This window comes from Otolemur garnettii, unplaced genomic scaffold, assembly GCF_000181295.1.
Source record: "Otolemur garnettii isolate 467f Iridium unplaced genomic scaffold, OtoGar3 scaffold00005, whole genome shotgun sequence".
NCBI lineage: Eukaryota > Metazoa > Chordata > Mammalia > Primates > Galagidae > Otolemur > Otolemur garnettii.
This window is the reverse complement of record NW_003852400.1, coordinates 16,070,520-16,096,698: the sequence shown is the minus strand read 5'-3', so window position 1 is coordinate 16,096,698 and position 26,179 is coordinate 16,070,520. Positions and strand designations below refer to the sequence as shown.

Here is a 26,179-nt window from a genome sequence, read left to right as displayed (position 1 = left end):
AGGGGAGTCTTAGGGAAGAGGGAAAAATGACCAAGACCTTGGTACAGAGGGGAGTCCGGAAAAGGAGGGAAATGACATAGCAAGAGAGGTACCAAATGTTAAAGCAACATTTATTTAGTTACCTAATAATATTTAATGAACTCTGGCTCTAGGTCTACTTCATCCATTTGCCTAAGTCCTACCGGTGGAGAACTTTGAGGCAAGCAGGCTTGTGAAAAGGAAAGCAGCAGGGAAGACTTGGTGGCACAGTAATTATGGAAAGCTCTAAACAGGAACTCTACTGGTGCATAACATCTGGAAAGGCTTATCTGGACCTCTGAGTATAAAGACAACAGGAAGAGGGATGAATCCTGCCAATAGAACATTCTAGGGTATTCAGGTTTCTGGCATCTTTTGGAAGTTTAATTTTCCCCTAATGCAAAGGTTTGTGGAAGGGCTAGAAGAGTTATGAATTGTGAGTCCCTCCTAGGCCCAAGGGGAAAATCAATCTTTAAACCACAGATAAATAAGTCAAATGCCTCTTAAGTTTAGTACTAATAAAGGCAATTTTTTCCATCCTTCCTATCCCAGTAATTTAATTTTCCTTTTCTAGGACTCTGGTTGCCTTTAGCAAAGAAAAGAGCTTACATAACTGAAATATATTTGCCTCTCATAAAAATATGGTTTCAAAATTATTCATCCACCTCATAATGATAAGTCTATAAAGCAATGATTCTGTTATCAGTTGGAGGAGTACTTGGGATTATTTATGGCTGTCCATTATGCCAACTCAGAATTGATCTAAATACCACTCAGAAGCCAGAGTGGGCTGATCCATAGACCCCCAGCTGTCTGCTTCTAACTGGCACATATGGACATAGCTGCTCTCAACCAGGTGCACTAACCTCTGGAATTTTATAACCCTATCCCCTGTTTATTAAGCATACTTCTACATATAAAACGGCTTCCATGGGAAGTGCCTATAGGGAGAAAAATGTGATAACCAGAATGTCTTGTACCCTTAGCAACCATATTTTCATGGTAACTAGTTGGTTTATATTCCACTGACAACTAACAAATCAGCATTCTAGCTGTATTGGGCTGGCTATGAATCAAGTTTCTGTGCCCCTCAGGCTTAAAGCTAGGGGCACTCACCAAAGCTGTGTTGACCAACCATTAGGCCTCTTAGAGACACACTAGCAAGCCGCCTTCCCTGCATACATACTCACCCCTTTTCCATGTTTAAATATGATTAGACACACATTGCCTACAGTATTCAGTATGGTAATACGCTATAAAGGTTTGTATCCTACGGCAATAGACTATACAAAACTATGTGTGCCTCTGGATACATTTCTCAGAACATATCTCCATTGTTAAGCACACATGACTGTGCAAAGCACCGTTCTAGGTGTGGTGGAGAATCCAGATTGAAACAGATGGAGATAGACCATTAACTCTGAGCTTGCAGGCCAACATAACACAATAAAATATTGTATTATACACAATAGCTCTCTTGAGAGGCAAATGGTCCTAATTGCTGTTAGAAGAATGAACTGTACTATACAGAGAGAGAAAAAATTTATTGCAACTAGTGACTTAGAAGATTTCTTGAAAGATGTGGGGTCGGAACAGACTCCATGAGTTGCTATGAGGAGAGTTGTGATCCAGGTAAAAGTGCTAGGAACAGGCCTCTGTGTGAGTGGGCATCTGGACCTTGGCAAGTGTATGGCCTGGAAGTTAAGAGGTATGGCTGGATGGGTAACCATTGGGAATACCCTGGGTTTTAGGCCTGAAGAGTTTGGGAACTCCGGGGTGCTTTGCCCCCCTAGGCTGTCATGATTATTTAAATCTTAAATCACCTGTCTGTGGCTTCAGACACACCAATCCAATTGCATGCATATGACCAGGAATCATCATCTCTCCTTCGTTTTGTTTCCTTAATTTACCTAAATTAAGACCTGAAAATTCAAAATCAGCCAGGCTCAGTCTCATAAGAACCCTGGCTTCCAAGCAGAGAGGAAAGATGTCACCTTCTACTCTGAGCTGAGACAAAAATGGCAACAAGAGAAATGCCCAGAAGCCTAGCTCAAGTGGTGGTTTCTCGCCCTCTCAGAGAGATTCCTCCAACTCCTATAGGAAAGGGGAGGCTTGAGTTTCAATCAGACTGGGATGCACATATCCCAAGGGCTTCAGGGAAAACCCTAAAATCTCCCGCTGAACCCGGATCAGAGCACCACCTGCAGCAACAGCAGCACAGGAAGTTCTGGTCCTGCCAGCCGCTGGGATTTCCAGCTTGAACTCTTCCAGGAAACGCTTTCTTCACCGCTTTTCTTGCGAAATCTAGCAGGTCCTCCCTCCCCTCTCTGGGTTCTTATACCAAGCAGAGCCACGAGTCGCAGCACTGAGCTGGAGGCGCCGCGAAGCTCCGCTCCTCCTGCCTGGCCCGCGGTGCTCACCCGCTGCGCCTGCGCTGGACCCTAATCTCCTTGGAAGCGCCTCTCCTGCAGGTGGGTCACATTTCTGGCTGTAACCCGTACCTTCCGCCAATGGTCTGCATTAGTCCCTTTAACTGCCTCGATCCATGTAGAACTCCTGCTGCTTCAGCCCCTTTCCCCAGGTCGCTCGCACGGAGGAGCGGGAGCCTGCAAACTCCCTCCACTGGCACCCTTCCCCAGTGCCCACAACTCTGTCATTGCTCCCTGGTGTTCCGTCACGGGAAAGTCAGCCCGGGCTACCCGGCGGCAAGCTTCTAGCTTCCTAGAGTGTAATGGTCATCACTTTACCTGGATGTAGAGCAGCCCTACGGAGGAAGACCGGGTTGGATTCCTCCCTGTACCTTACTTACGGACTGGAGCAGTCCTGTGGCTCCCAGTCAGAAAGGAGCCTGGAAGAATATGTGAAGCTTTAGCATCGTCCAGTCTCAGAGCTGAGGCTGCTTCTTAACCAAGAGCTGAAGTTTGTCCTGATATCTACAACCACTCCCATTCTTGATCCTGACTTGGATTTCCTTATGCAGTTTAAAGATTGCTTTTCTAGAGAAATATTGCTTAAAATATAATAACTTATTGTGAAAAGTAAATAAAGCCTGGATTCCCTGTTTGTCCAGAGACAGGTAGTCACCCCCTCCACAATGGTAATTAAAAGATGACTGATGTAGTGGAAAATGACTTGGATGGAGCACGGCATAGGGGATGATAAATTCTATTCCTAGTGCTATTAACTAGAAGGCTCAGTTTCATGTAAAATTAAGGGCTACTGGTTCAGATGATCCACAAAGCCCAACTCTACAGACTGAAAAGCCATACGTAAAAGATGCCCACAGATTTGAAATACATTGAAAATCTCCTTCATACTACAACTATAATTGAGTAATTACTCTTTTCATGATAATACAGGTTTCATTTTTATAAGAAAACAACCTAGCTTTGGAGGGAATCTCTTCCCACAAGAGCATCTTAAAGTTCTACCACATTTATTATTCAGAGAATACTCTTGGCTTTCACAGCCATTCCTCAGCCCTGCTATGTGAGAATGTTCTGTTCCCTATAAATGGCAGTCATATAAATGTCACTCACATGAAAAGAACATTTTTTCTGATACAGTAGATATAATTTTATAAAATGGCACATTTATTTGAAGCCATAACTTTTTTGAGATATGGCCTTTTACAAGGCCCTGAGTATTTTAGAGTGCTGTGATTGAGGCCGGTGTGAGATTCCACCTGCATGGCAAACACTTCCAACCCAGCACGCAGTATGAAACGCTCCCTATTTGTCAGGTTCCGAGGTTGTAAAGTAAATGGTACATGTGTACGGAGAAATTGGGTCCCAGCACTTTCTCCATCTGACAACATTTATGGTTCTGCTGAAGTTCACATAGCAACTTGGGGTTCACAAACCAGATAGACAAGGCCTGACCCCTAACTCAAGAATAATTTCCAGACTTCAGCTGTGCTTAACCTTGCTAGCTGTCATTTAAAAAGAACCAAATAGACAAGCTTGTTAATAAATTTAAAACCCTAGGCCTTGCACTGTGTTGTGAATAACTTTAAGAAAAATAGTTTCATGGGTGGTTGCTCTGAGTTATTCTATCTCTTGAAAGATTGTCCCTAAATTACCATTATTAACACTGTTATTAACAGGATATATATGCCCCCTTTAAAGTCCAGGTACCTGATTCTGCAGTCACTCTTGGAAACATAGCCCATGTTTTATAGCCCTCACCATCAAGTTTTCTTTATAATTAATTTAGATGTTTTTATTGAATACTTTTCAAAAAATAATTTCCCTAGAAAAATCTTCAGGAAGCTGATAAGCTGCCAGCAACACACACACACATCCACACACCAACAACAATAGCCCTTCAAAGCTTAGACTTGCTAGGGCACTTTGTAGCTAATTTTCTCTGGGTTGCCCTCTGTAGAGGAGGTCATTTGTTAAGTGCCTGTAGTGATATCTATCCCTAAGTGCTATTCTACGAATCTAGGATAGGCTCTGAATAATGAATTTTACCAGGTAAGTTTTTTGTCGTTTTTAAGTTTAGCCTAAATAATATGCATAACAGAAATGAGTTTACAAAGCAGGGCCTCCGAAGTTACCTTTTTTACTCTGTACTTTACACATCTAAAGTGAACGGTTATTTAATTATGAAGACTTCCTGAGAGCTTCTGCATTGTATGTTAAACCTACTCAAGATATTTCTGATTACTTTTAGGTCATTTCCAAAATGATTTTAATTAACACTTTTCCTTCTCTTAAGAACAAATAAATCCTAGAAGGACTCAAACTAAGTAAATAATCAAAGAATAAATAATACTTAAAACAATGCCTGAACAAACATACTTGGCCTGTATACATAAATAATTTATTCTTCCAAAGTCATTAAGGACTAGAACACAATCCTTGTGCTCTTTGAAGATCATTTTTCAGAAACATAGCATAGCAAAAAGAACATACTATTCTACTAAAAGAAGTATTTCCACTCTAATTAACTAGGCAGGACATCGATAGCTTATCTAAATTCTTTTCCACAAGTGTTCTATGAGTTTATTCAGTCTGATGCATCGTACTACTGAAAGCTATTTTGAGAAAAAAATTGTTTTTAATGTAGATTACCAGGATGAAGTTCTCCTTTCATCTTCAAAGGAAGGAAAATATATACAAAGAGTAATTCTGAAAAGTTAGGAAGCATAATTCTAAATAAAAAGAAGACTAAGAGGTAACATAGTATAACTACATAGCATACTGCTTAGAGGGTTACTACTGGAACACACACTACTCTCTTTGGCCTCAGAACCCAATATTAAAGAAAAAAATTGCCATTAAGAACAGCGCCAGGGCTTGCAGAGCTGATGGCACCAGCACTGTTTGGTGTGAGAATAGATGGGCATAACTAGTGGTCAACACTGATTATCCATCTTTCTTCTACAAGGTAGAAGGCTCGTTCCACAGGGTACAAAAACAGTTTTGAGCCCATGTTATATGGTGGCTAAAACAATGGTACAGACTTTGGAAAACTGTCTCGTCCTGCTTCCCTGCAGATTGGTGTCCCACCTCTGGGCTTCCATCTCTCCACACACTGCTCTGCTCTGGCCCTCACAGGGTGCATCACAGCACTTTGTTCTTTAAATTTTTGTTTGTAAATCAGGCCCAGGTAAGGTTCGAACTCACAGGCAGGGGTTGGAGCACTAACCACCGAACTATGGCAGCCGGCTCATCTTAGCACTTCGATTACATGCTTCACCCCCCACCCCACAACTGGAGCTCCTTGTGTACAGGGACCGTCTATTTCTCACGGTATCCTTGTATCCACTGTATCCTTGCCTGGCACAGAGAGGCTGTTTAGTAAATCTCTGCTAGAAACCCTAAATCTTACCAAGACATTGCTGATAACATTGATTTTTATTTTTGGAAGAAGTTGACCATATGAACACAGTAGACCATTTGTATGGATGCTGACAGCACTGCATTAGTTAACAGGGCCAAAGCACATTGGCAAATTCCAGATTTTAACTACCTACCACTGGGGCAGAGGCAAGAGATTGCTTTGCACTGCACAGATAGTTTAAATCATTACAACTTTTTAAAAGTAGAAGAAATTGCAGAAACCTTGGTATTCCTTCTCACTTTAATTTTTGTATCTCTATTATATTACTGTGCTGGGTAGGCTTCATAATAAATTTGTTAACTAAAATACTCTGGATTCTAATTCATTTCAAAGAATAGTTCATTTTAAAGAGTAATATAATGTGATTAAGCCATTTAACTGAGCTTGGAATAATGAATTTTTAAAGGTTATTTCAGTTAAGTAAAACATTTTAGGCTTTAATACCTGAAAGTATGGCATAAAATACAAAGCCTGTTGAACAGTTTAAAAGAATGAAATTATGTCACTTCTTTCTTATACCAAAAAAAATTATAGTTCTGCTAGTTATTTCTTCTCCAGTATCAAAGTACTAAAGTGGTTTCTTCATCCTACTGAGTCCCCTGATGTAGGTGGTATGGACTTGAGGAGAAAACAGTGAGGTTGGTAAATGGTTCATTGCAGTCAATACTAAAAATGTACCAGTTTTTGTACTGGTTTACACTGGTTTTGTACTCTGGTTTACCTAGATTGAGAGTCTAAAAAACTAGAAGATATGTGTTTGGGGATGAAAGTACTCAAAGAGGTCCTTGTATCTTTCTCCCTTAGGGAACCAAAAGTCTAAAAGTGTAAGAATTACAGTCAACATTGTGTTGACATCTTGTGTGACTCAGAAGGGGTGTGGAACCTTTGCTGGGCCAGGGAAGCCATGTGGATTCTGTTTTCATAAAGAACTCAGGGCCCTTCTGTGAAAGGATGCCCCTTCAGGAAAGAGATTTATAGGCCTAAGGTACAACCAGGATTAGAGAATGGTATCAACCAATCAACCCAATCATTTGCCTATTTTTGCTAGGTGGGGTCAAGATCCACGGCAAAAATGCTCTATCCCAAAACTGACTTGGCAGTTATCAATATTTTTTTTAGATAATTCCTAGTAGCCTTAATGTGAAAAATAAATGACGACTCATAGGAAATTTTTTTGAACAAAGTTAATTCAGAACTGAAATTATCAAATCACTTCCTAAATATTTCTGACTGTAATAGTCCTAGAAAAGCAAAACCCACTAATTAACACTAAATATTAAGAGGGTTGTTGCATATCACCAAATTAAGCAAATGCTCATACAGTGTGTACAAGCCAAATGTCACCAAAGCCACTTGACAGAGGTGTATTTCTCATAGTGGCAATCCACTGGTCCTCGTCCTGACCTGATGCTTAATCTTGGTGAACCACAGATTTGTAAGAAGTTGTTCAGGATTTTAAAAATGTAAATGGAAGTCAAGGTACATTAGCTCATACATGACTGAATTCCTACCCTTGTTTTCATGAGCCCAGAGCTTTAATCAAATGAACTAACCAGCCCAGACAGTGGATAATGAAGCAACATGATCAAATTCTTGGCCAGGAAATCATAAAACAATCTTAATTTATCTTGACAGGTGCTGCTGAGATCAAAATGTGGCAACATGTATTAATGAGATTTTTAATTGAACTAGAATCTCTAAGAACTTAAAAATAATTTTTCTCCAATGGTACGATTTAAATAGATAATATATATCTGTTATTACCTCATTCACCTCATACATATTTCATTAGGTGATAGTAAAATGTTACTAACAGAATCATTATAGTTACAGCAAAAGTCGTAAAGTCTCCATCCCATAACTAGTTCATTGCTAATTATTAGCAGTTTGTGTGAAAGTATTTATCTCCAAAGAGTATTAACAGAAAGATTATCTTTAGTCATACTCCTGTGACTTGTTCAAACTATACAAGTTAAGATTAGTGTTTGTGTAATGGCAAAAAATGTAGTAATCAGTATATTTGGTTGTTATGACATAACATTTTCTCATAAAACAATTGAAATACTTAGTTTTTTGGCAGCAGTTTATTTAGATAAAGAACTTTAAAGGATATATTTTTGTTAATCTATGTTGTTAGTAACTTACATAGTTACTGGGACTTATTTTGAAAATAAATTGATGCTTTATCATGCTACAGAATTGTCCTAATTTTTACATAAACGTATGTGATAACAAGAATGAGAAATAATATTAATTTGTAAGAAGTGAGCACCTCTGAGAAATTAGATATGGAGTCTGAAAATTAGTTGGAGTTAAATTTTTAATCTCTTTAACACAAGTTCCTCTCCCTTCTGAGTAAAGGTATATATATATATATATATATATTACATATATATAAATTTTTTACAAATACAAATTTGGTCTAATTGAATTATAATTTCATAAGAGTTTTAGTTTTTATTGACATTCAAATAAAAATAGATATTAACATATAGGCTTGAAGTTTCTTTCCAGCCAACCTGTTCCTCTGACTGCATTGTCCAATTCTTACTCAGTTAAAAAGACCTACAAATATATAAAAGCACCTAGTAATCTCCCATTTCACATGAACCATCTATAAAATTATTTTGAAATGTCAATAATACTTTCTTTACTAATGTCAATAAGTCCATTTTAAACTGAGCACAGATTGTCCTCAATGTAAATGGACAGTTCAATTTAGGATTTCTTTCTATCAGATTAATGAGGGCAAATGTTTCAGTTGCATTGTTTTTGTTTCTATGGTAAAGTTCAAGTTATAGTTGAGCCTTCACCCAGGGGATATGCTGTATACCTGTACATTGTGTACATTAGGGAGAATGTGCTCCCTTCCTACTCCCCTTTCCTTCCTCCCTCCTCCCCCTCACTTGAATATTCATGTTTTTCTTTCCTGTGGGCATGTCATTTTTATATATTGGTTTCATGTTAGTATTAAGTACTTTGGATACTTTCTTTTTTCATTCTTATAATACTTTAGTAAGAAGAATGTGTTTCAACTCCATCCAGGTAGATACAAAAGTTGTAAAGTCTCCATCCTTTTTATGGCTGACTAGTACTCCACAGTATACATATATCACAATTTGTTAATCCACTCATGAGTTGATGGGCATTTGGGTTGCTTCCATGTCTTGGTGATTGTGAATTGAGCTGCAGGATTTTTTGACTTTAGATGGTGCAAAACAATATCCATTCAGTTGAAACTAAGCTTCAAATGCCCATAAATGTTTTGTCTTTCACTTCCTTTTTCTTTTGAGACAGAGTCTCACTGTTGCCCTGGGTAGAGTGCGATAACATCATAGTAGCTCATAGCAACCTCAAACTCTTGGGCTTGAGCAATCGTCTTGCCTCAGCCTCCTGAGCAGCTGGGGCTACCAGCACCTGCCACCCGGCTAGATTTTTTTCTATTTTTAGTAGAGACAAGGTCTCACTCTTGTCCAGGCTGATCTCAAATTTGTAAGTTCAAGCAATACCATCCACCTGGGCCTCCAGGAGTGCTAGGATTATAGGCATGAACCACCACACCCAGCCTGTTTTTCACTTTCAATGCAGTATTTTATAAATTGCATGAGATATCCAACACTTTGCTATTTAATAGACTTTGTTAGACTATTTTTCCCAACTGTAGACTAACATATGTGTTCTCAGCATGTTTTAGGTAAGGTAGGCTAAGCTATGATGTTTGCTATGTTAGCTGTATTAAATGCATTCTCAACTTCTATATTTTCAACTTCCCACGGGTTTCTCCAGACATAACCCACCATCAGCTGAGGAGCATCTATTTTTACAGGTTCACCCTTTACTAGCACAGAAAGTTAATGCAGATGCTTCATGCTTCCCCTCTGCCTGGAAAACACCTATCCCTGCAAGCTCCCTCTCCTCCATTCCTCAGGTTTCAGCGTGATTTATAATTGCCAGATAAAATACATGATGCCCAGTCAAACCTGAATTTCATTTTGAAAGTTGTTTTTTTTTTTTGAGACAGAGTCTTACTATGTCGCCCTCGGTAGAGTGCTATGGCATTCACAGCTCACAGCAACCTCAAACTCTTGGGCTTAAGTGATTCTCTTGCCTCAGCTTCCCAAGTAGCTGGGACTACAGGCACCTGCCACAATGCCCGGCTATTTTTTGGTTGTAGTCGTCATTGTTGTTTAGCTATCCCAGGCTGGGTTCCAACCCACCAGCTCTGGTGTAGGTGGCTGGCACCCTAGCCACTGAGCTAAGGCGCTGAGCCTCATTTTGAAAGTTTTTAATGAAAGTGTGTCCCAAATATTGCAGGGGATTTTCTTACACTAGAAAAATATTCATCATCTATCTGAAATTCAAACTTAATTGGTCATCATGTATTTTTATTTGCTACGTCTGACAACCCTCACTTGACTAGCACCTCCTTAGAGGGACTGATGCTGGCTAGTTCTTGAGAACAGAATGCCTCTCTTTCCTCCCAGCATTTTCTAGTTCATCATTCTGTTCTGTATTCTTCAGAGCACTTACTATCTGAAACCATCTTGTTTACCATTTATATGTATATCATCCAACTTTTTTACAATCATGTACACACACTGTCTTAGAAGCACACAAAATCAGAGATCGGGCTTGACACTTTTTAAGGACTTAACACTTTTAAACTAAGATATCTGTATTCTTTATCTTTAGCAGATCGAACAGCATGTGCTATACAACAGGCAATAAATATTTGGTGAAGGAATATGTTAATGTATATATTAAAAGAAAGAATTTGAAAATTATGCATAAATATCACCAGGAAGAAATTAGCCTTGCAAATAGAGTCATTTTTAATGACAGGGCTAAAGTTTAAAATATATATTTATATTTTCAAATAACTTACATACAGACTAAAGATTGAACTGTTTTAAAAAATCAGAAAAATCCATTTATTATGGGCACAGTAACTTTTTAATAAACTGTATTCAGTGGTCTTTTTAAACAAAGCCTTCTGATCTTGCTACAGTAATATATGCCTATCAGTAAAAGGCAATGTACTTGAATGTGAATATGTTTGTTATCCTAGAGAGCCTTGATCTCCCTAAATACGGAAACATCTCAGTGAATAAATTGGATGGGTTCATGTGTTCATGTAAGATTTTCACTTTTTTTAAAAAAATAGTTTTTGCTTTCCAGTTGGCCCTGGCATACATTAAAACAAACGCTCTGAATCACAAGAAGTCTGACATAGTTGTAGAACTCCCTCCTGCCCCTTTGCCTTCTGATGAAAGGAAATATTTGATTGAGGGGCTTCTGCTCAATACAAATATGTTGTCAAGTCATCAAGTGGTTTTGGGTTGAAATCAGAAGGAATAATAAAACAGAAGGAAGGACTAAAAAAATCTCCTGTTTATAGGCATTAAATTACAATGAAAAACCCTGTCACATCTTATACAGTTTGAAGGTGTTGTATGTATTCCAGCTCTCTGGAAGGTTCCAAGTCAGATCACAGGATCTGTGTGGGACACCCCAATGGGTATGTAGTGTTTCAAGAGGGGACAGGGTCGGATTTGGATGAACAATCATTTCAGAATTCAAAACTGAATTCTCAAATGGAGAAAGAGATGGAATAAATTTAATAGTGGTTTCATCCAAATGATTAATGAGGTGAGGTGAGAGTGCTGTTAAAGTGTATGGAGTAGATTTGGGCAAACCATAATTTTGTGGCTTTTAGGCAACACCCTCCCAGGTTACCTCTACAGAGTGGAAGATTAAACCTTCCCTGCAATGTGACACCCTGTCTTGAGTCTGGCATAACTTGAGTAACTCTCTTTCCCGTGAGGCATACTCAAGCATACTCATTTTGCCTCTGGCTTTCATAAAGATAGGAATTCTAGCCTCTCAGCCAAACATTACTTAAAGGAAAAAATTGTAAAGAAGGCAAAAGCCTTAACATCCTGCTCTCCCTCTGTCTTTCCGCTTTCCACCCCTACAAAAAAAAGATACCCTTACCTTTCTCCATTTCCAGTGGTTCTCAACCGTGGGTGCCCTTTCTAATTGCTTAAGTTTGTTTGTTTTCACTTTATTAAATACAGATGCCGGGCTTCTAGCTCAGATCAGATTCAGAATCTCAGGAGGTGGCTCTCTGGCATTTTAATAGTTCCCAGCTGCCCTGCCCCTGAAAGCTAGCTAATAAAGGCTCACGGCGATCGTTCTCAGTCTTGACTATACATTAGAATTGCCTGGGCAAGCCTTAAAAAATGCCTAGTTGCTACCCTAGACCAGATGATTCAAATTCTCCAAGAGTGTGGTCATCAGTTTTTTGTAAAAATTCTCCACCAGATTTGAATGTGCAGCAGGATTAAGAACCACTGGTTTCTAGTGTAACCTTTTGCAGAGCCATTTGCATTTTCATAAGCCTTGATAATTCTAGGACGTTGCTTCAGTGATTGAAGCCAAAAAAGAGTGCTAGGAAGACATCTACCTGTCTGTACAACTACCATGTCCTTCCTCTCTTGGTCCATACCCTTCCAAACAAAACTCCAGAGATGGGTCCTTCTTTGCCTACTTAGGATGGATCTCAGCATATTACTTTTTACTAAAGTTGTGTTCATTCTGATGATAGTTTTGCCTTTCTAGTTGGTTTTGTAATATTTAATTTCAAGCCTTTTTCATATGAAGTAGTCAGTGGTTTTGCATTTTAGTTTATATAAATATGCAAAATTGGGTAAGATAAGAAACAAGCAAGACTCCTTATGATGTATATAATTAAGGTTGGATCTTTACATAAAATAATTTACCTTCATTAGTATTTTCTGTGGATTTTTTAGAATAAAAGAAAGAAGAGGAATTTGTGGAGGCTAATTTTTCCTTTGAGACCTATCTGCACTAGAGAGAGAGGAAGATTTTCTTTCCTCTTTCTTCTACAAGTAGTATTACACACATATTTGTATATTTTCCTCTTTGTTCTATGAAATCTTTGAGGAAAACAAATGGCCCATTTTCCAAGTACAAGGTTAGAAAATTCTTCTTTCAGAAGAAATATACTTATGTTTGCTAATTTTTGTTCTTCTTACTAAAAGAAATAGGGAACAGAGTCTATTCCAGGGCATGAAAGGAACAAGGGGCCAATACACAAGGGCCTTCAAAATTTGATTTTGACATATTCTTTAAACAAGGTCTATACAGGGAGTCCAACACATAACTTTAAACTGTGTGCATTTATTAGAGATACATGTAAATGGAGTATTTCTTATCCAAAATGCTTGAAACCAGAAGTTTTTTGAATTTTTGAATTTCTTCAGATTTTGGAATATTTGCATATCTTGGGGATGGAACCCAATTCTAAACATGAAATTCATTTATGTTTTAAAAATCCCTTATCACCTGATGGAATTTTATATAATAATATATGTCTCCTAAAAAAATCAATTAATGTGCATTTTATTTTGGAATATTTTTAAATCATTGTTTTTTAAAGTATAAACATTTAAAATAAATGATTTTTGAATGTATGACAAGCTAATACTAACATTGATATGGAAAGTAAAAAGAATTAGAATAGTCATAATAGTTGTTTTTTTTTTTTCCTTAGAGACAGAGTCTCACTTTGTTGCCCTCAGTAGAGTGCTGTGGCATCACAGCTCACAGCAACCTCCAGCTCTTTGGCTTAGAGGATTCTCTTACCTCAGCCTCCCGAGTAGCTGGGACTACATGTGCCTGCCACAATGCCTGGCTATTTTGTTGTTGTTGTTATTGCAGTTTGGCCAGGGCCAAGTTCAAACCCACCACCCTTGGTATATGGGGCCGACGCCCTACTCACTGAGCCATAGGTGCCGCCCAGCCATATTAGTTTCTAAAAAGAACATAGCAGGAAGAATTACCCTAACCAGTTTTAAGACATTGTAAAGCTGTCGCCATCAGCATTGTTTAGTATGGGTAGAGGAATAGACATGGAGATCAATAGAACAGAAACAGACCCACACCTGTATGGACAACTATTTTTGACCAAAGTACAAAAACAATTCAATAAAATAAGGATAGTCTTTTCAATAAATGGTAGGAGAGAAGTTATATATTCATAGGCAGAAAAGTAAACTTTGATTTAAACCTTATTCTTTGTATAAAAATTAACTCAAAATGGATCATGGATTTACAAGTAAAATGTAAGATTTTAGGAGAAAATATCTAGTACATAGGATTTCATGAAGAATTTTCAGATAAAGTATCAAAGGGTAACCTAAAAAAGAAAAAAAATCAATACATCATCAAATTTTAAAAATCTTTTATTCTAGGAAAGATCCTCTTAAGACATGAGAAAAAATAAAACAAGATACAGGCTAAGGAGAAAATATTTGCAAATCACTGATCTGAAAAAAGACTCATATATAGAATGTATACAGAACTGTTAAAACCCAACAGTTAAAAAATAAATAAATAAGCAGTCCAGTTAGAAAATAGGCCAAAGACATGAAGAGGCTTCTGACCAAAGAGGACACATGGATGGCAAATAAGCACATTAAAAAATGTTTGGCATCATTAGCCATTAGGGAAATGCAAAGTGAAATCTATTAAGATATTAGAATGGCTAAAATAAAAAATAAGGACACATAAATTGCTCATAGGAATGTAAAATGGTACAGCCACTGTGGAAGCACTATGGCAGTTTCTTATAAAGCTAAATATACACTTAACCATAGAACCCAGAGCAATTGCACTCCTGGGCCTCTATCCTAGAGAAATGAAAACTTGCTTTTACACAAAACCCCATACATGGAAGTGCACAGCAATTTATTCATGACAGCAAAAATTAAAAACTATCAAACTTTCCCGTATTAGATGGAGAGTTAAACTGCAGTGCATCTGTATTGTGGAATGGTACTCAGCAATCAAATGGAACTATTATTGATAGACATGGCAACTTGGATGGCTCTCAGGGGCACTATGCTAAGCCGATCTCCAAAGGCTTGTGGACTGGGTAATTTTATTCATTTTCAAAATGACAAAATCATATAGAAATGGAGAACAGATTAATGGTTTCCAGGCTTAGGTTAGTAGTGAGGAAGAGGATGAGGATGATTATACTGGGGCAGCACCAGGGAGAACTTTGTGGGTATGGACCAGTCTGTATCCTGGATTGAGGTGGTGGGTACATGAATATGCATGAGATGATATGACTAGAAATGTGCATGCACATTGTCCCAGTGTCACTGTCCTGGTTCAGAGTTTGTACTATAGCTGTATAAAATGTAGCCTTGGAGGAAACTGGGTGCAAGGTGCACAGACTATCTTTACAACATCCTGTGACTCTATTATAACTATTTCAAATAAAAAATTTGGTTGATTAAAGTAACCATTGATTTGTTAAGTATAAGCATTTAAAATACATGATTTTTGTAATTCTGTTTGGACATGTCCATGCTTTTAATATACTGGAATCCTTAAAGCTGGAAGTGGCCCAGGACCCTGAGAGTGAAACACACAAGCCAGACTGCCCTAACATGGATGGGAGGCCTTGCTGGGAACATCCCAGAAGAACGCTGCCTCAAGTTCCCAAGGCCTGGCATGGCATCTGCAGACAGAGATGATGAGCAAGACGCTGAGGACTTGCACCTGATCCCTCTCTTGTGCCACACACACATAGCTTCTTGGTGGCTACTGCTACCGTGACCTGCACAGTCATCTTTGCCACCTTTGCGTCTTCATCACTGGCTGCTAATCTCCAACCTATACAAACGTCTTTGTGGGATCACACCACCTACCTTGACTCTCATCTCCAGGAGATGCTGCCATAGAAGGCAAAACCAGTCCTGGAGATGTTCCAAACCCCGAGATAGTTCTGTTGTGTTTCCCGTTACATAACTGAGGTTTGTGGAGAGCCCATGAGGCTGAAGGAAGGAGAGGAGACCATTATGTTTTAACTATTTTAACCCACCTTTCCCTAATTAACTCTTCTTCCCGTTAACAACCATTTTTGGTTTTTTTATTCTTTTGTTCTACATAGAAAAGCACAGTAGAACTAAGAACTTTTTCAAGTCTTTGAACAAGAAACCTTACTACTTCCATGAATCCACGTTTACACAGAGCTATTCTGAGTTACAAACATGTCTGAACTGGGTGGAGCATCCTTCTTTATGTAATACTTCCTCTAAAAATCCACCTTCAATTTGATCTTCTCTATGGCCGAGAATATGCATACATCCCATTTCTATGAACTTCTATTATTAAGATATTTTTTCAAGAGTTCAGAATTGGCTCGGCGCCTATAGCTCAACCGGCTAAGGCGCCAGCCACGTACACCTAAGGTGGCAGGTTCGAATCCCCAGCCTGGACCCGCCAAACAACAATGACGGCTGCAACCAAAAAATATCGCGGGGTTGTGGTGGGCGCCTGTGGTCCCAGCTACTTGGGAGGCAGAGGCAAGAGACTCGCTTGAGCCCAGGAGTTGGAGGTTGCTGTGAGCTGTAATGCCACGTCACTCTACCCAGGGGGACAGCTTGAGGCTCTGTCTCAAAAAAAAAAAAAAAAAAGAGTTCAGAATTAAATTCTTCTAAAGAATTATTAACACTTTATTTTTTGTATCTTAATTATTTCATCCTCTCTATCACAGTAACTTTAGGTCTGACATTTTTCACTGAAAAATAATTTAAAATATTGCTTTATCCTGGGTTATCTTGCAAGCAGGGTTTGTAACAAAGGCTTGTATGCAGGTAATTTATTAAGGAAGTGATTCCAGGGAACAAGGAGTGAAGGGAGGGAGCATAACCCAGGAACATGGGGAGGAGAGTAGAAGTTAAGTTGGCCCTGCTGCCAATGACTTGCGCTATTCCACTGGGGCTTTCTGAGGAAACTTACTGTGCCAGAACTGAATTCCAGAAGAAAAAGGAAGCACGTATCCATGGAGTCCTGCTCCCTGTGGATCTCTGCTGGCCCCGCAGGCTGTACACATCTGAATACTAAACAGGCAGAGGTCTCAGAGAAGCCCTGAGACAAGAATCATGAGACACAAGATGTGGGACCCCAAAGCAAGCTTCTGCTGGGCAAGGGGAGCTGAGCAGAGCTCAGTTCTTGCTCAGAAAGTGGAAGCACAACCACGAGGATTTGAAATGGAGCTCAAAATAGGGCCCCCAAATTATCAACTTTTGAGGTTCAGGAACTTGCATAAGGGGTAACTGTCTAATGAATAACTATGTCTTTCCATTAAGTCAACCAGTGATATTTTAATATCTCCTTGTCATTTTTGCATCCTCAATTTTGTCAGTGATGTCTCTCAGGTTTTAAGAGTGAGAATAAATTTGAATTGTTGGGGTAGCAGTCCAATGTTACATTGGACTAACCAGCTGCATTTTAAGTTGAGCAAATATTAAAGTAAAATGTGAAAGAATCATGTAAGAAAAATTCACACTTGAGCTGTTTTTATATTTGATAAATCCAGATGCTTTAAAATCATTTCTAATAGGGTTTTATTTATAAGAAGTAAGTGGGGAGAGAGGACCTTCTTAAGAATAATTGAACTTCAGATCATTTTTATGTATTTGTAATAGTTACAAAAGCATAATGAGTCCTTAACTGACAGAATTTATGTAGCTATATTAACTAGATAATTGATTCAATAATAGATTATTGAGCAATATATTAAAAATAACCATTTCTTGAGCACTTATTGAATCTTTTTTTTTCTTTAAATAGAGACAGAGTCTCATTTTGACGCCCTCGGTAGAGTGCCATGGTGTCACACAGCTCATGGCAACCTCCAACTCCTGGGCTTAGGTGATTCTCTTGCCTCAGCCTCCTGAGTAGCTGGGACTACAGACCCCACCACAACACCTGGCTATTTTTTTGTTGCAGTTTGGCCAGGGCTGGGTTTGAACCCACCACCCTTGGTATATGGGGCCAGCACCCTGCCCACTGAGCCACAGGCATCGCCCAGCACTCATTGAATCTTAAGTACTATTTTGAGTTCTTTAAGGTTAATCTACTCCTCACAATATCTCTCAAGTAGGTATTATCAAACTTTCATTTTAAAGATAATGAAACTGAGACACAGTTTGAGTAACTTGTCCAAGGTCACATTGCTGATAAGAGGTAGAGCAAAAATTGGTACCATGTACTTAATATCTTCATGGAAAAAATAGAATCATTTTCTCTTTGCAACGATTAAGATAATCCAAATGAGATTATTTCAGTTAAAAAAAAATCCACCTCATTACAGGACACTGGCAATTTCATCAAATCTGTGTTTTGATTGCAAATGTTCCTCCAGTATGAAAGAGAGAAAAATACATATTAAGATAAAAATAATGGCAAAAACATGAGAGGATAGGCAGACATTCTTTTGACATACAAACCAGTTCTGCACAGTAGAATAATTAAGACGTCATTCAGGAGTTGGAGGGTTTGAGTTATAAAACTAGCTGTCAACTAATTAGCAACTAGCCGGTATAATGCAAATCTCTAAAGTAGTTTAGCATATGCTACTAAGAACTTTTCAGAGGCACAGCTGTTCTTCCATTTACAGTTCCAGGTCATCTACAGGTGGGGTTTGTTACCATTTGTGGTCACGACATCTGCTGACACCTAATGAAGATACCACTCACCAGCCAGTCTACGAGATGACTCAGATACACTTTAGATTATTCAGTTTCTGCGGAAGTACAGGAAAGTCCTGTATTTCTTGTTCCTTTCTCACATGACATCTGCCTAACTACAAAGACCTGAATGCTCTGCTGTGATATAGGTATGCGGCTTCAAATAAGCCAAGGTAGAATACAGGTGTTTTCCATCGGCTAAAGTGAAAAGGGCAAATTTGTGAAACCCCATTTTTAAGGTGCAAGCTTCATATATGCTATACAAACTGCATGAAATCTATTAAGGTTTGATTAGTAATCAAGTCTGGTTTGAAAATTCCACATAAGATTCACTGAGTTTTACTTTCAACCCATTTTGGGGAAACGTGCAATGTCTTTACAACATCTACCCCGACTTCTTTCCTTTTCCCTTGTTCCTCCCTGCTGGTTATTCTTTGATCATTCAGTGTCTTCTTTATTTATTTTACACTGTGCTTAGGACAGAAGGTAAACACTACTACTCCCAATGCCTACATTCCATCCTTCTAATATTATTAAAACAAATATTTATCTAGTACCTAGAATGTCATAGTCAGTGTTCTTCTGAAAACTGAAGATACATCATCAAATCATACATATGTGCCAAAAAAGAAGAGATTAGCTAAAAGCTTAAACTAAATGTTTGGAAGAGAAGTTTTTTTTTTTGTTTTTTTTTTGTTTTTTTTATTAAATCATAGCTGTATACATTAATGCAATCATGGGGTACAATGCGCTGGTTTTATATACAATTTGAAATATTTTCATCAAACTGGTTAACAAAGACTTCACGGCATTTTCTTAGTTATTGTGTTAAGACATTTATATTCTACACTTAGTAAATTTCACATGTGCCCTTGCAAGATGCACCGTAGATGTGGTCCCACCAAGGAGAAGAATTTTGAGAAAAATACAGTACTGAAAAAGAAAATAATATTCTTCAAAAGTATAGAAGTAATCTAGATTATTATAGAAACTTTAAAGAGTTTTTATTTAAATTTCATAAACTTTTATTTTATTTTATTTTTGAGACAGAGCCTCAAGCTGTCCCCTAGGGTAGAGTGCCGTGGCATAGCTCACAGCAACCTCCAACTCCTGGGCTCATGCGAGTCTTCTGCCTCCACCTCCCAAGTTGCTGGGACCACAGGCGCCCGCCACAACACCTGGCTATTTTTTTCGGTTGCAGCCATCATTGGTGTTTGGTGGTCCAGGGCTGGATTCGAACCCGCCACCTTATGTGTATGTGGCTGGCGCCTTAGCCACTTGAGCTACAGGCGCCGAGCCCATAAACTTATAAAAATTTATATAATCACAGGGCTCATGACAATATTTTAGGTTAATTTTAACCTGTATTTTTAAAATTTTAGCTAAGATTAAGAATCTTTTACCATGTTTAAAAGTCTTCTCTACATTTCCTCAGGATAAACTGTCATCTCACATCCTTTGTCTAATTTTCTAATGAGCAATTGGTCATTTTCTTATTGATTTATATGAGTTGAAAATATTTTTCCCAGTTTATTATTTCTGACTTTCCTCACAGTTATTTCTTGCTTTTCAGTATTTATTCTTATGTAATCAAATTTTTCCATCTATTCTTTAATGATTTAATGATGTAGGAAAAGGGCCTCTGGCCTCTAAGATTATAAAAGAATTTTTCATAATTTCTTCTAGATCTATTGTATTTTTTCTTGATCTATTATAGTTATGTTTTTTAAAAAAAATTAATATTTAATATATTTTAAATCTACCTTTGGGTTGGGTATTAGGTATAGACTTAATGTTTTCATTCAGTTGGCCATTGAGTAGTCCCAATATTAGCTATTAAATAATCCATCTTTTTCTCATGTCTTGTGATACTATCTTTAAATGTGTTTGTGTCCATTTCTGAATTTTTTTATTCTATTCCATTTTTCTATATCTTTGACAGTACCACATTATTCAATTACTATAGCTTTATAATATTTTTTATGGGTTAGAGGACTAGCCTCTCATTTTATTACCCTGTTTTTCAGGAGTCATAGATTAGACAAAATGCTCATCTTTGTGAGGCTGAGGAAATGCTATATGTATCAATTTATACAGGGTATCCATATAAGTTCATGTGCAATTTAAAATTGTATGCTATTTTAATTGCATACAAACTTATATGGACAACCCATATATATCTTCTTGACTGATTTTTAAGAATATTTTAAAATTCTCCACATTTAGTCTGACACATACCTTCCTATCTTCTTACACATTGTCTCTATTTTGTTGTAACTAGAAGTAGGGTCTTTTTTCATATTAAATCTTTTATTTTATTTTTTGAATATAAGAATATTGATTTTAATTAGTTTCTCAGGAAAAAATGTTCAATTGGTTTAGTGTGTATGGTACTTTTCCTGTTGACTTTCTTGGGTTTTCCTAGTTTACAGTTTAATCATCTGCAACCCCTTTTTAATCTCTGTACCTTCTAATTTTTTGATTTAGATGTGTTTGCTAGAATTTTCAGAACAGTAATAACTAATGTGGTTACAGCAGACATATTGTCTGGCTTCTGACTTTATTGGAAATGTAATTCTCTTTTAAGCATTATACCAGATTTTAGCTTGAGAGAGTTATGCTTTGTATGTTAAGGAAACATCTATTTCTCTTTTCATATGAATCAGGAATAAATGTTGAATTTTAACATATATCCATTTAGTATACAAAGACATGACTAAACTGTTTTCTTTAAATCTTCTAATATGAAAAGTTGTATTAATAAATTTTCTAAGATCTAATTTATAAAACTAATCTTTACATTCCTAGAATAATCCCCATATGATTGACACGTACGCTGTCCTAACAAGCTTCTGGATTCTCTTTGCTAATATTTTATTTAGTAATTTTGTATCACTCAGAATAAGTGAATTGGTCTGTAATTTCTTTGTTAGTACATTATCAGAATCTGCTCTGAAAACTTTTGGAAATATAAGTATTTGGTAAATATAATCTCTTTGCAATATATTCCTACAGTTTAAAACATCCACCAAGAAGTAGAAGCTTTCCACTGCATCTCTTTATCCAACAGTTTCTCACCAGTGATTTAGTTAAATAAGACTCATGTGAGAACATATATGAAAAGTTTTACTTCTTCCATTCCAAATTTGGGGAAAATACATTGGAGATAATTAGAATATCAGAACATCAGTCTATTTCATTACTTCCTGGATATCATTCTCATTCTTTTTTCCATGCACAGAGCATTTATATTTTGTCGGGTATTTGTGTTATTATTTTTCAGTTATGGAGAAAACTTGTGCAGATGAACTTCCTCTTACTGTGAATTCTTCAGAAAGCAAAGAAACTATATGTATTTTTGGAACTGGGGATTTTGGAAGATCGCTGGGATTGAAAATGCTCCAGTGTGGTTATTCTGTTGTTTTTGGAAGTCGAAACCCCCAGATGTCCAGCCTGCTACCCGATGGCGCAGAAGTCTTGAGCTACCCAGAAGCAGTCAAGTCGTCTGACATCATATTCCTGACAATCCATAGAGAGCACTATGAGTTCCTCACCGAATTAACTGCAGTTCTCAATGGAAAGACATTGGTAGATGTCAGCAACAACATCAAAATCAATCAGTATCCAGAATCCAATGCAGAGTACCTTGCTCAGTTGGTGCCTGGTGCTCACGTGGTAAAAGCATTTAACACCATCTCAGCCTGGGCTCTCCAGTCAGGAGCACTGGATGCAAGTCGGCAGGTAAGATTAAACAAGCTTGCAATCATTCTGTTTTTTAAAAGTGAATTGTTTAATGTGCACTTAGTCCAAAGATTCCAAAATATAGTTCCAAGAAAAAATACTCACCAAATATTACATTTTGCTGATATATGCCATGAATAAGTTTCCTGGATTTGCCCATGTAAGGTAGTCAGTTGTTGTGATTCATCTCCCACTGTCCGCATCTTCAGCTTTTAGTTTGATGGAACCTAGTAGTAATGTCAATCACTGGAGGACTCTAGAAACTACTGTGGCATGGTGGCTATCCTTTTCCACCTCCATTACTTTGTGTGAAATTGGGTCTATTTATGCACTGAGATTAGAAGCAATCATAAGGTTATGTGGCACCTATAAACACAGAAGAAAAATCAAACAACTCACATGGTGGGAAAGTCAGTGTGATGTGCCTAAGCACCCTCAACTAAAATCCCTGGTACCTGGCTAGCAAGTTTAAAACATCATCTTGTTAAATCCATTAATTCTATATCCTTGTTTGAAAACCAGTTCACCATTACACGTCATGGCTCTGCGTGGGGCTGATATAGACTTTCACAATAATTATTAAACAAAGAAAAGGAGTAAATACAATTATTAGTTGTAATACTTATAGACTGTTTTTAACCCAGGTGTTTGTCTGTGGAAATGACAGCAAAGCCAAACAAAGAGTAATGGATATCGCTCGTACTCTGGGACTTACGCCATTGGACCAAGGATCTCTCATGGCAGCCGCTGAAATTGAAAACTATCCCCTGCAACTATTTCCAATGTGGAGGTTCCCCTTCTATTTGTCTGCTGCCCTGTGTGCCTTCTTCTTTTTCTACTGTGTCATAAGAGAAGTAATCTACCCTTACGTGAACGACAAGTCAGATACTACATTTCGCCTGGCTATCTCCATTCCAAATCGGGTCTTTCCAATAACAGCACTTACCCTGCTGGCTTTGGTTTACCTCCCTGGTGTTATTGCTGCCATTCTGCAGCTATACCGAGGTACAAAATACTGCCGATTCCCAGACTGGCTTGACCATTGGATGCTTTGCAGAAAGCAGCTGGGCTTGGTAGCTCTGGGATTTGCTTTCCTCCACGTCCTCTACACGCTTGTGATCCCTATTCGTTATTATGTACGATGGAGACTGAGAAATTTAACCGTTACCCAGGTAAATCTCTTCTCATTTATATTCCTCTGCTTCTTGAATTAAAAGATCTTGCTACATCATATTCCATTTCACAAGTATAGAAAGTTGCTCTTTTAAGCAAGTGTTATGTCATGTCATTGGGTTTTTGTTTTTAATTAGTCCAGTCGAGATCTCATACAATTATTGAGAAGAAATGTTAGATCACCAGATTCACTTGGGTTCAGATCTGTATTCCCAAGGCTCACAATACTGACAAACTGACAGACTTTGGGGTTCGAGAAACCTAACAACACCTGCTTGAATTCCTCTGGAAGGCAGTCAAAAAAATGTGTTTTTAAGCATCTACTTTTATGCATGCTATTTCCCTTTGAAAGTTAAAACCATGTTATAAGAGAGCTGTTCACACATGTACAATAGCAATGCAAATAAATTCAGAAAAGGGTGCTTATAACTCCTTACTGTTTGAATTCTGGGAAGTTGTCCTCAGAAACTAAACACTTCTGAGCAAATATCAAATACTATTTTATGCATAATCAAAAGATTCAGAGAGAATCAGCTGAAGGTGTCTTAAAGCATTCCCCAGGACATGTCATAAGTTAGTTCTAGTTTAGAAATAACTGGTTTTAATCAATTTTACTATACTCTCAAATATTATAAACCAAACTTCATTGATGATGCTTCTAGGGGTTTCTCTGCATTATTTTCCTAACAAATATATGGAAATCTCTTGGGTAAGAGTCACAGTACAAGTGCCTGTACCTCTCAGGCTGTGGTGCAACAGACTTGGTCTATATCATGACATAATAAACAAGAGGGAACAGACTGTGAGGGTGTGAATGATCAGCACCTAAAACAGAGAAACAGAATTCTGATGTAATTGAGAACATCAACTTTCGCTTGGGGACTAAAAAGCCTTATGGTAATGAAGGTTTAAGTAAATGTTTACCTTGGTTTAGGATTTATGGGGAAAGTTAAACTTTCTGCACAATTCTTAGGATCAAGTCTTACAAGTACCAGCAGAACCAATTACTTTTCTACCGAAAATTATAATTTCTAACTATATTTTTCTCTACAATTATTTTTAAATGATTATTAAGAAATGTCAAACAATTTGCTTTGAGCAAATAACTCACGCCCAGGTATTTTTCAGTCCCCTTAAGAGTTGGGGAAGTTTATTAAAAAATGTAATTTTTAAAATTTGCTAATAATTTTTTTAGACGCTACTCAAGAAAGAGAATACATTTAGTACCACTTCCGCCTGGCTTGGTGATTCGTATGTGGCTTTGGGAATCCTTGGATTTTTTCTGTTTGTGCTCTTGGGAATCACTTCCTTGCCATCAGTTAGCAACATGGTCAACTGGAGAGAGTTCCGATTTGTCCAGGTAAAGACTTCTATATTGAATTCTTGTTTATATTGCAAAATAAGTTTGGCTTTAGAAATATTCTCATTTTTATTTCATATCATGCCTAATTCTTCATTTTGCTCCATTACCTCCTTAGCAATCTCATAAAAAAATTCAAATTAGAAAATATTGAACTGAGGTACAAACAGGCAGATTCCATCCATCATGGTTTAATTTCCCAGTAGGGCATTCCTGGCCAAGATTCCAACCTGTTCCCGTAGCCACAGCTAAGACTGCACAGTGAAAAATCACCAGGAACAATTAAACTGTATGTGTAAAACTTCTAGCCACAAGGGGAAAGAAACCCAAAGACAAACTTTTACCTTCTAAAAACTAACCTTACAATATAGACATATTGTTATGGAAAGCCAGATATTGAATCAAGGTTTAAAATCACTGAAGCAAGGTTTGATGTCATCACACCAGACTGAATCCTGGTCTGTAAGAAGGAACATTGGTTTTTTTTCTACTTAGCAACCCCAAGACACCTCATTAAAGGCAGTTAATAACTATGTGTTCTTATAGACCAGTGGTCCTCGAAGTATGGCACCAGAACCTGCAGTGTTAAAATCACCTGGGAACTTGATACACAAAGACCCAGGCCACACCCAGACTTACTGAGTCAGAACCTCTGAAAATGTTGCCTACCAATTTGTTTGATTCTGATGTATGCCATTGTGAACCAGTATAATACAGAATAGAACATTAGTCTTTGAAGTTAGGTTCCAATGTTAAAAATAAAACTATTTAAACTTCATCTTGCACTTTCTCCTAGGGATCAAATGCAGTCAACATTCAAGGAATTAAGACAGAAATAAACATTGAGTTTTAGAATTAATGCCAAAACAAAGAAAGTTAGCTGAATGCTCTTCATTGGGATTGACATTAGCATTTGCTTTTAGTCAGCAACATATACTAATGCAGAGTTTTGTTGTTGTTTGTTTGTTTGTTTTTTGAGATAGTCTCACTATGTCACCCTCGGTAGAGTGTCACTGCTCACAGCAACATCAAACTCTTGGGCTTAAGCAATTCTCTTGCCTCAGCCTCCCAAGTGGCTAGAACTACAGGTGCCCACCAGAACAACTATTTTTTGTTGTTGTTTTAGTTGTCATTGTTTAGCAGGCCTCAAACCCGCCAGCTCTGGTGTATGTGGCTGGCACTGTAACCACTGAGCTATGAGCACCAAGCCCTAATACAGTGTTTTTTGAGGTCATACAGTATTTATTCAGCTCTAACTTCTAGAAAAATGATAAATAAAGGAGTTTTACCACTAGTGACCAAGGCAAGGTACATTATTCGTTCTAACTCAGAAGAGCTTACTTCTGGGAAACTTTCCATCCAGCAAAGTTAAGATGAAGCTACCATGTCATTTGTAAGCAACTGCTTTTTTTTTTTTTTTTTTTTTTGAGACAGAGCCTCAAGCTCTCCCCCTGGGCAGCGTGCCGTG

At 37.7% G+C, this 26,179-nt stretch overlaps 1 protein-coding gene across 1 annotated transcript in view; it reads left to right on the top strand.

The window, feature by feature from the left end:
• Nucleotides 1-2,385: 2,385 nt before the first annotated feature.
• The window catches only part of STEAP4 (STEAP4 metalloreductase), a 27,767-nt gene continuing 3,973 nt past the window's right edge, over nt 2,386-26,179 (top strand). Inside the window, exons 1-4 of the mRNA XM_003782649.3 lie at nt 2,386-2,489; nt 21,721-22,178; nt 22,823-23,350; nt 24,547-24,711. Coding sequence (XP_003782697.1) covers nt 21,723-22,178; nt 22,823-23,350; nt 24,547-24,711 — 1,149 coding nt within the window. The 5' untranslated portion in view covers nt 2,386-2,489; nt 21,721-21,722. The remainder of the gene's footprint in view (nt 2,490-21,720; nt 22,179-22,822; nt 23,351-24,546; nt 24,712-26,179) is intronic.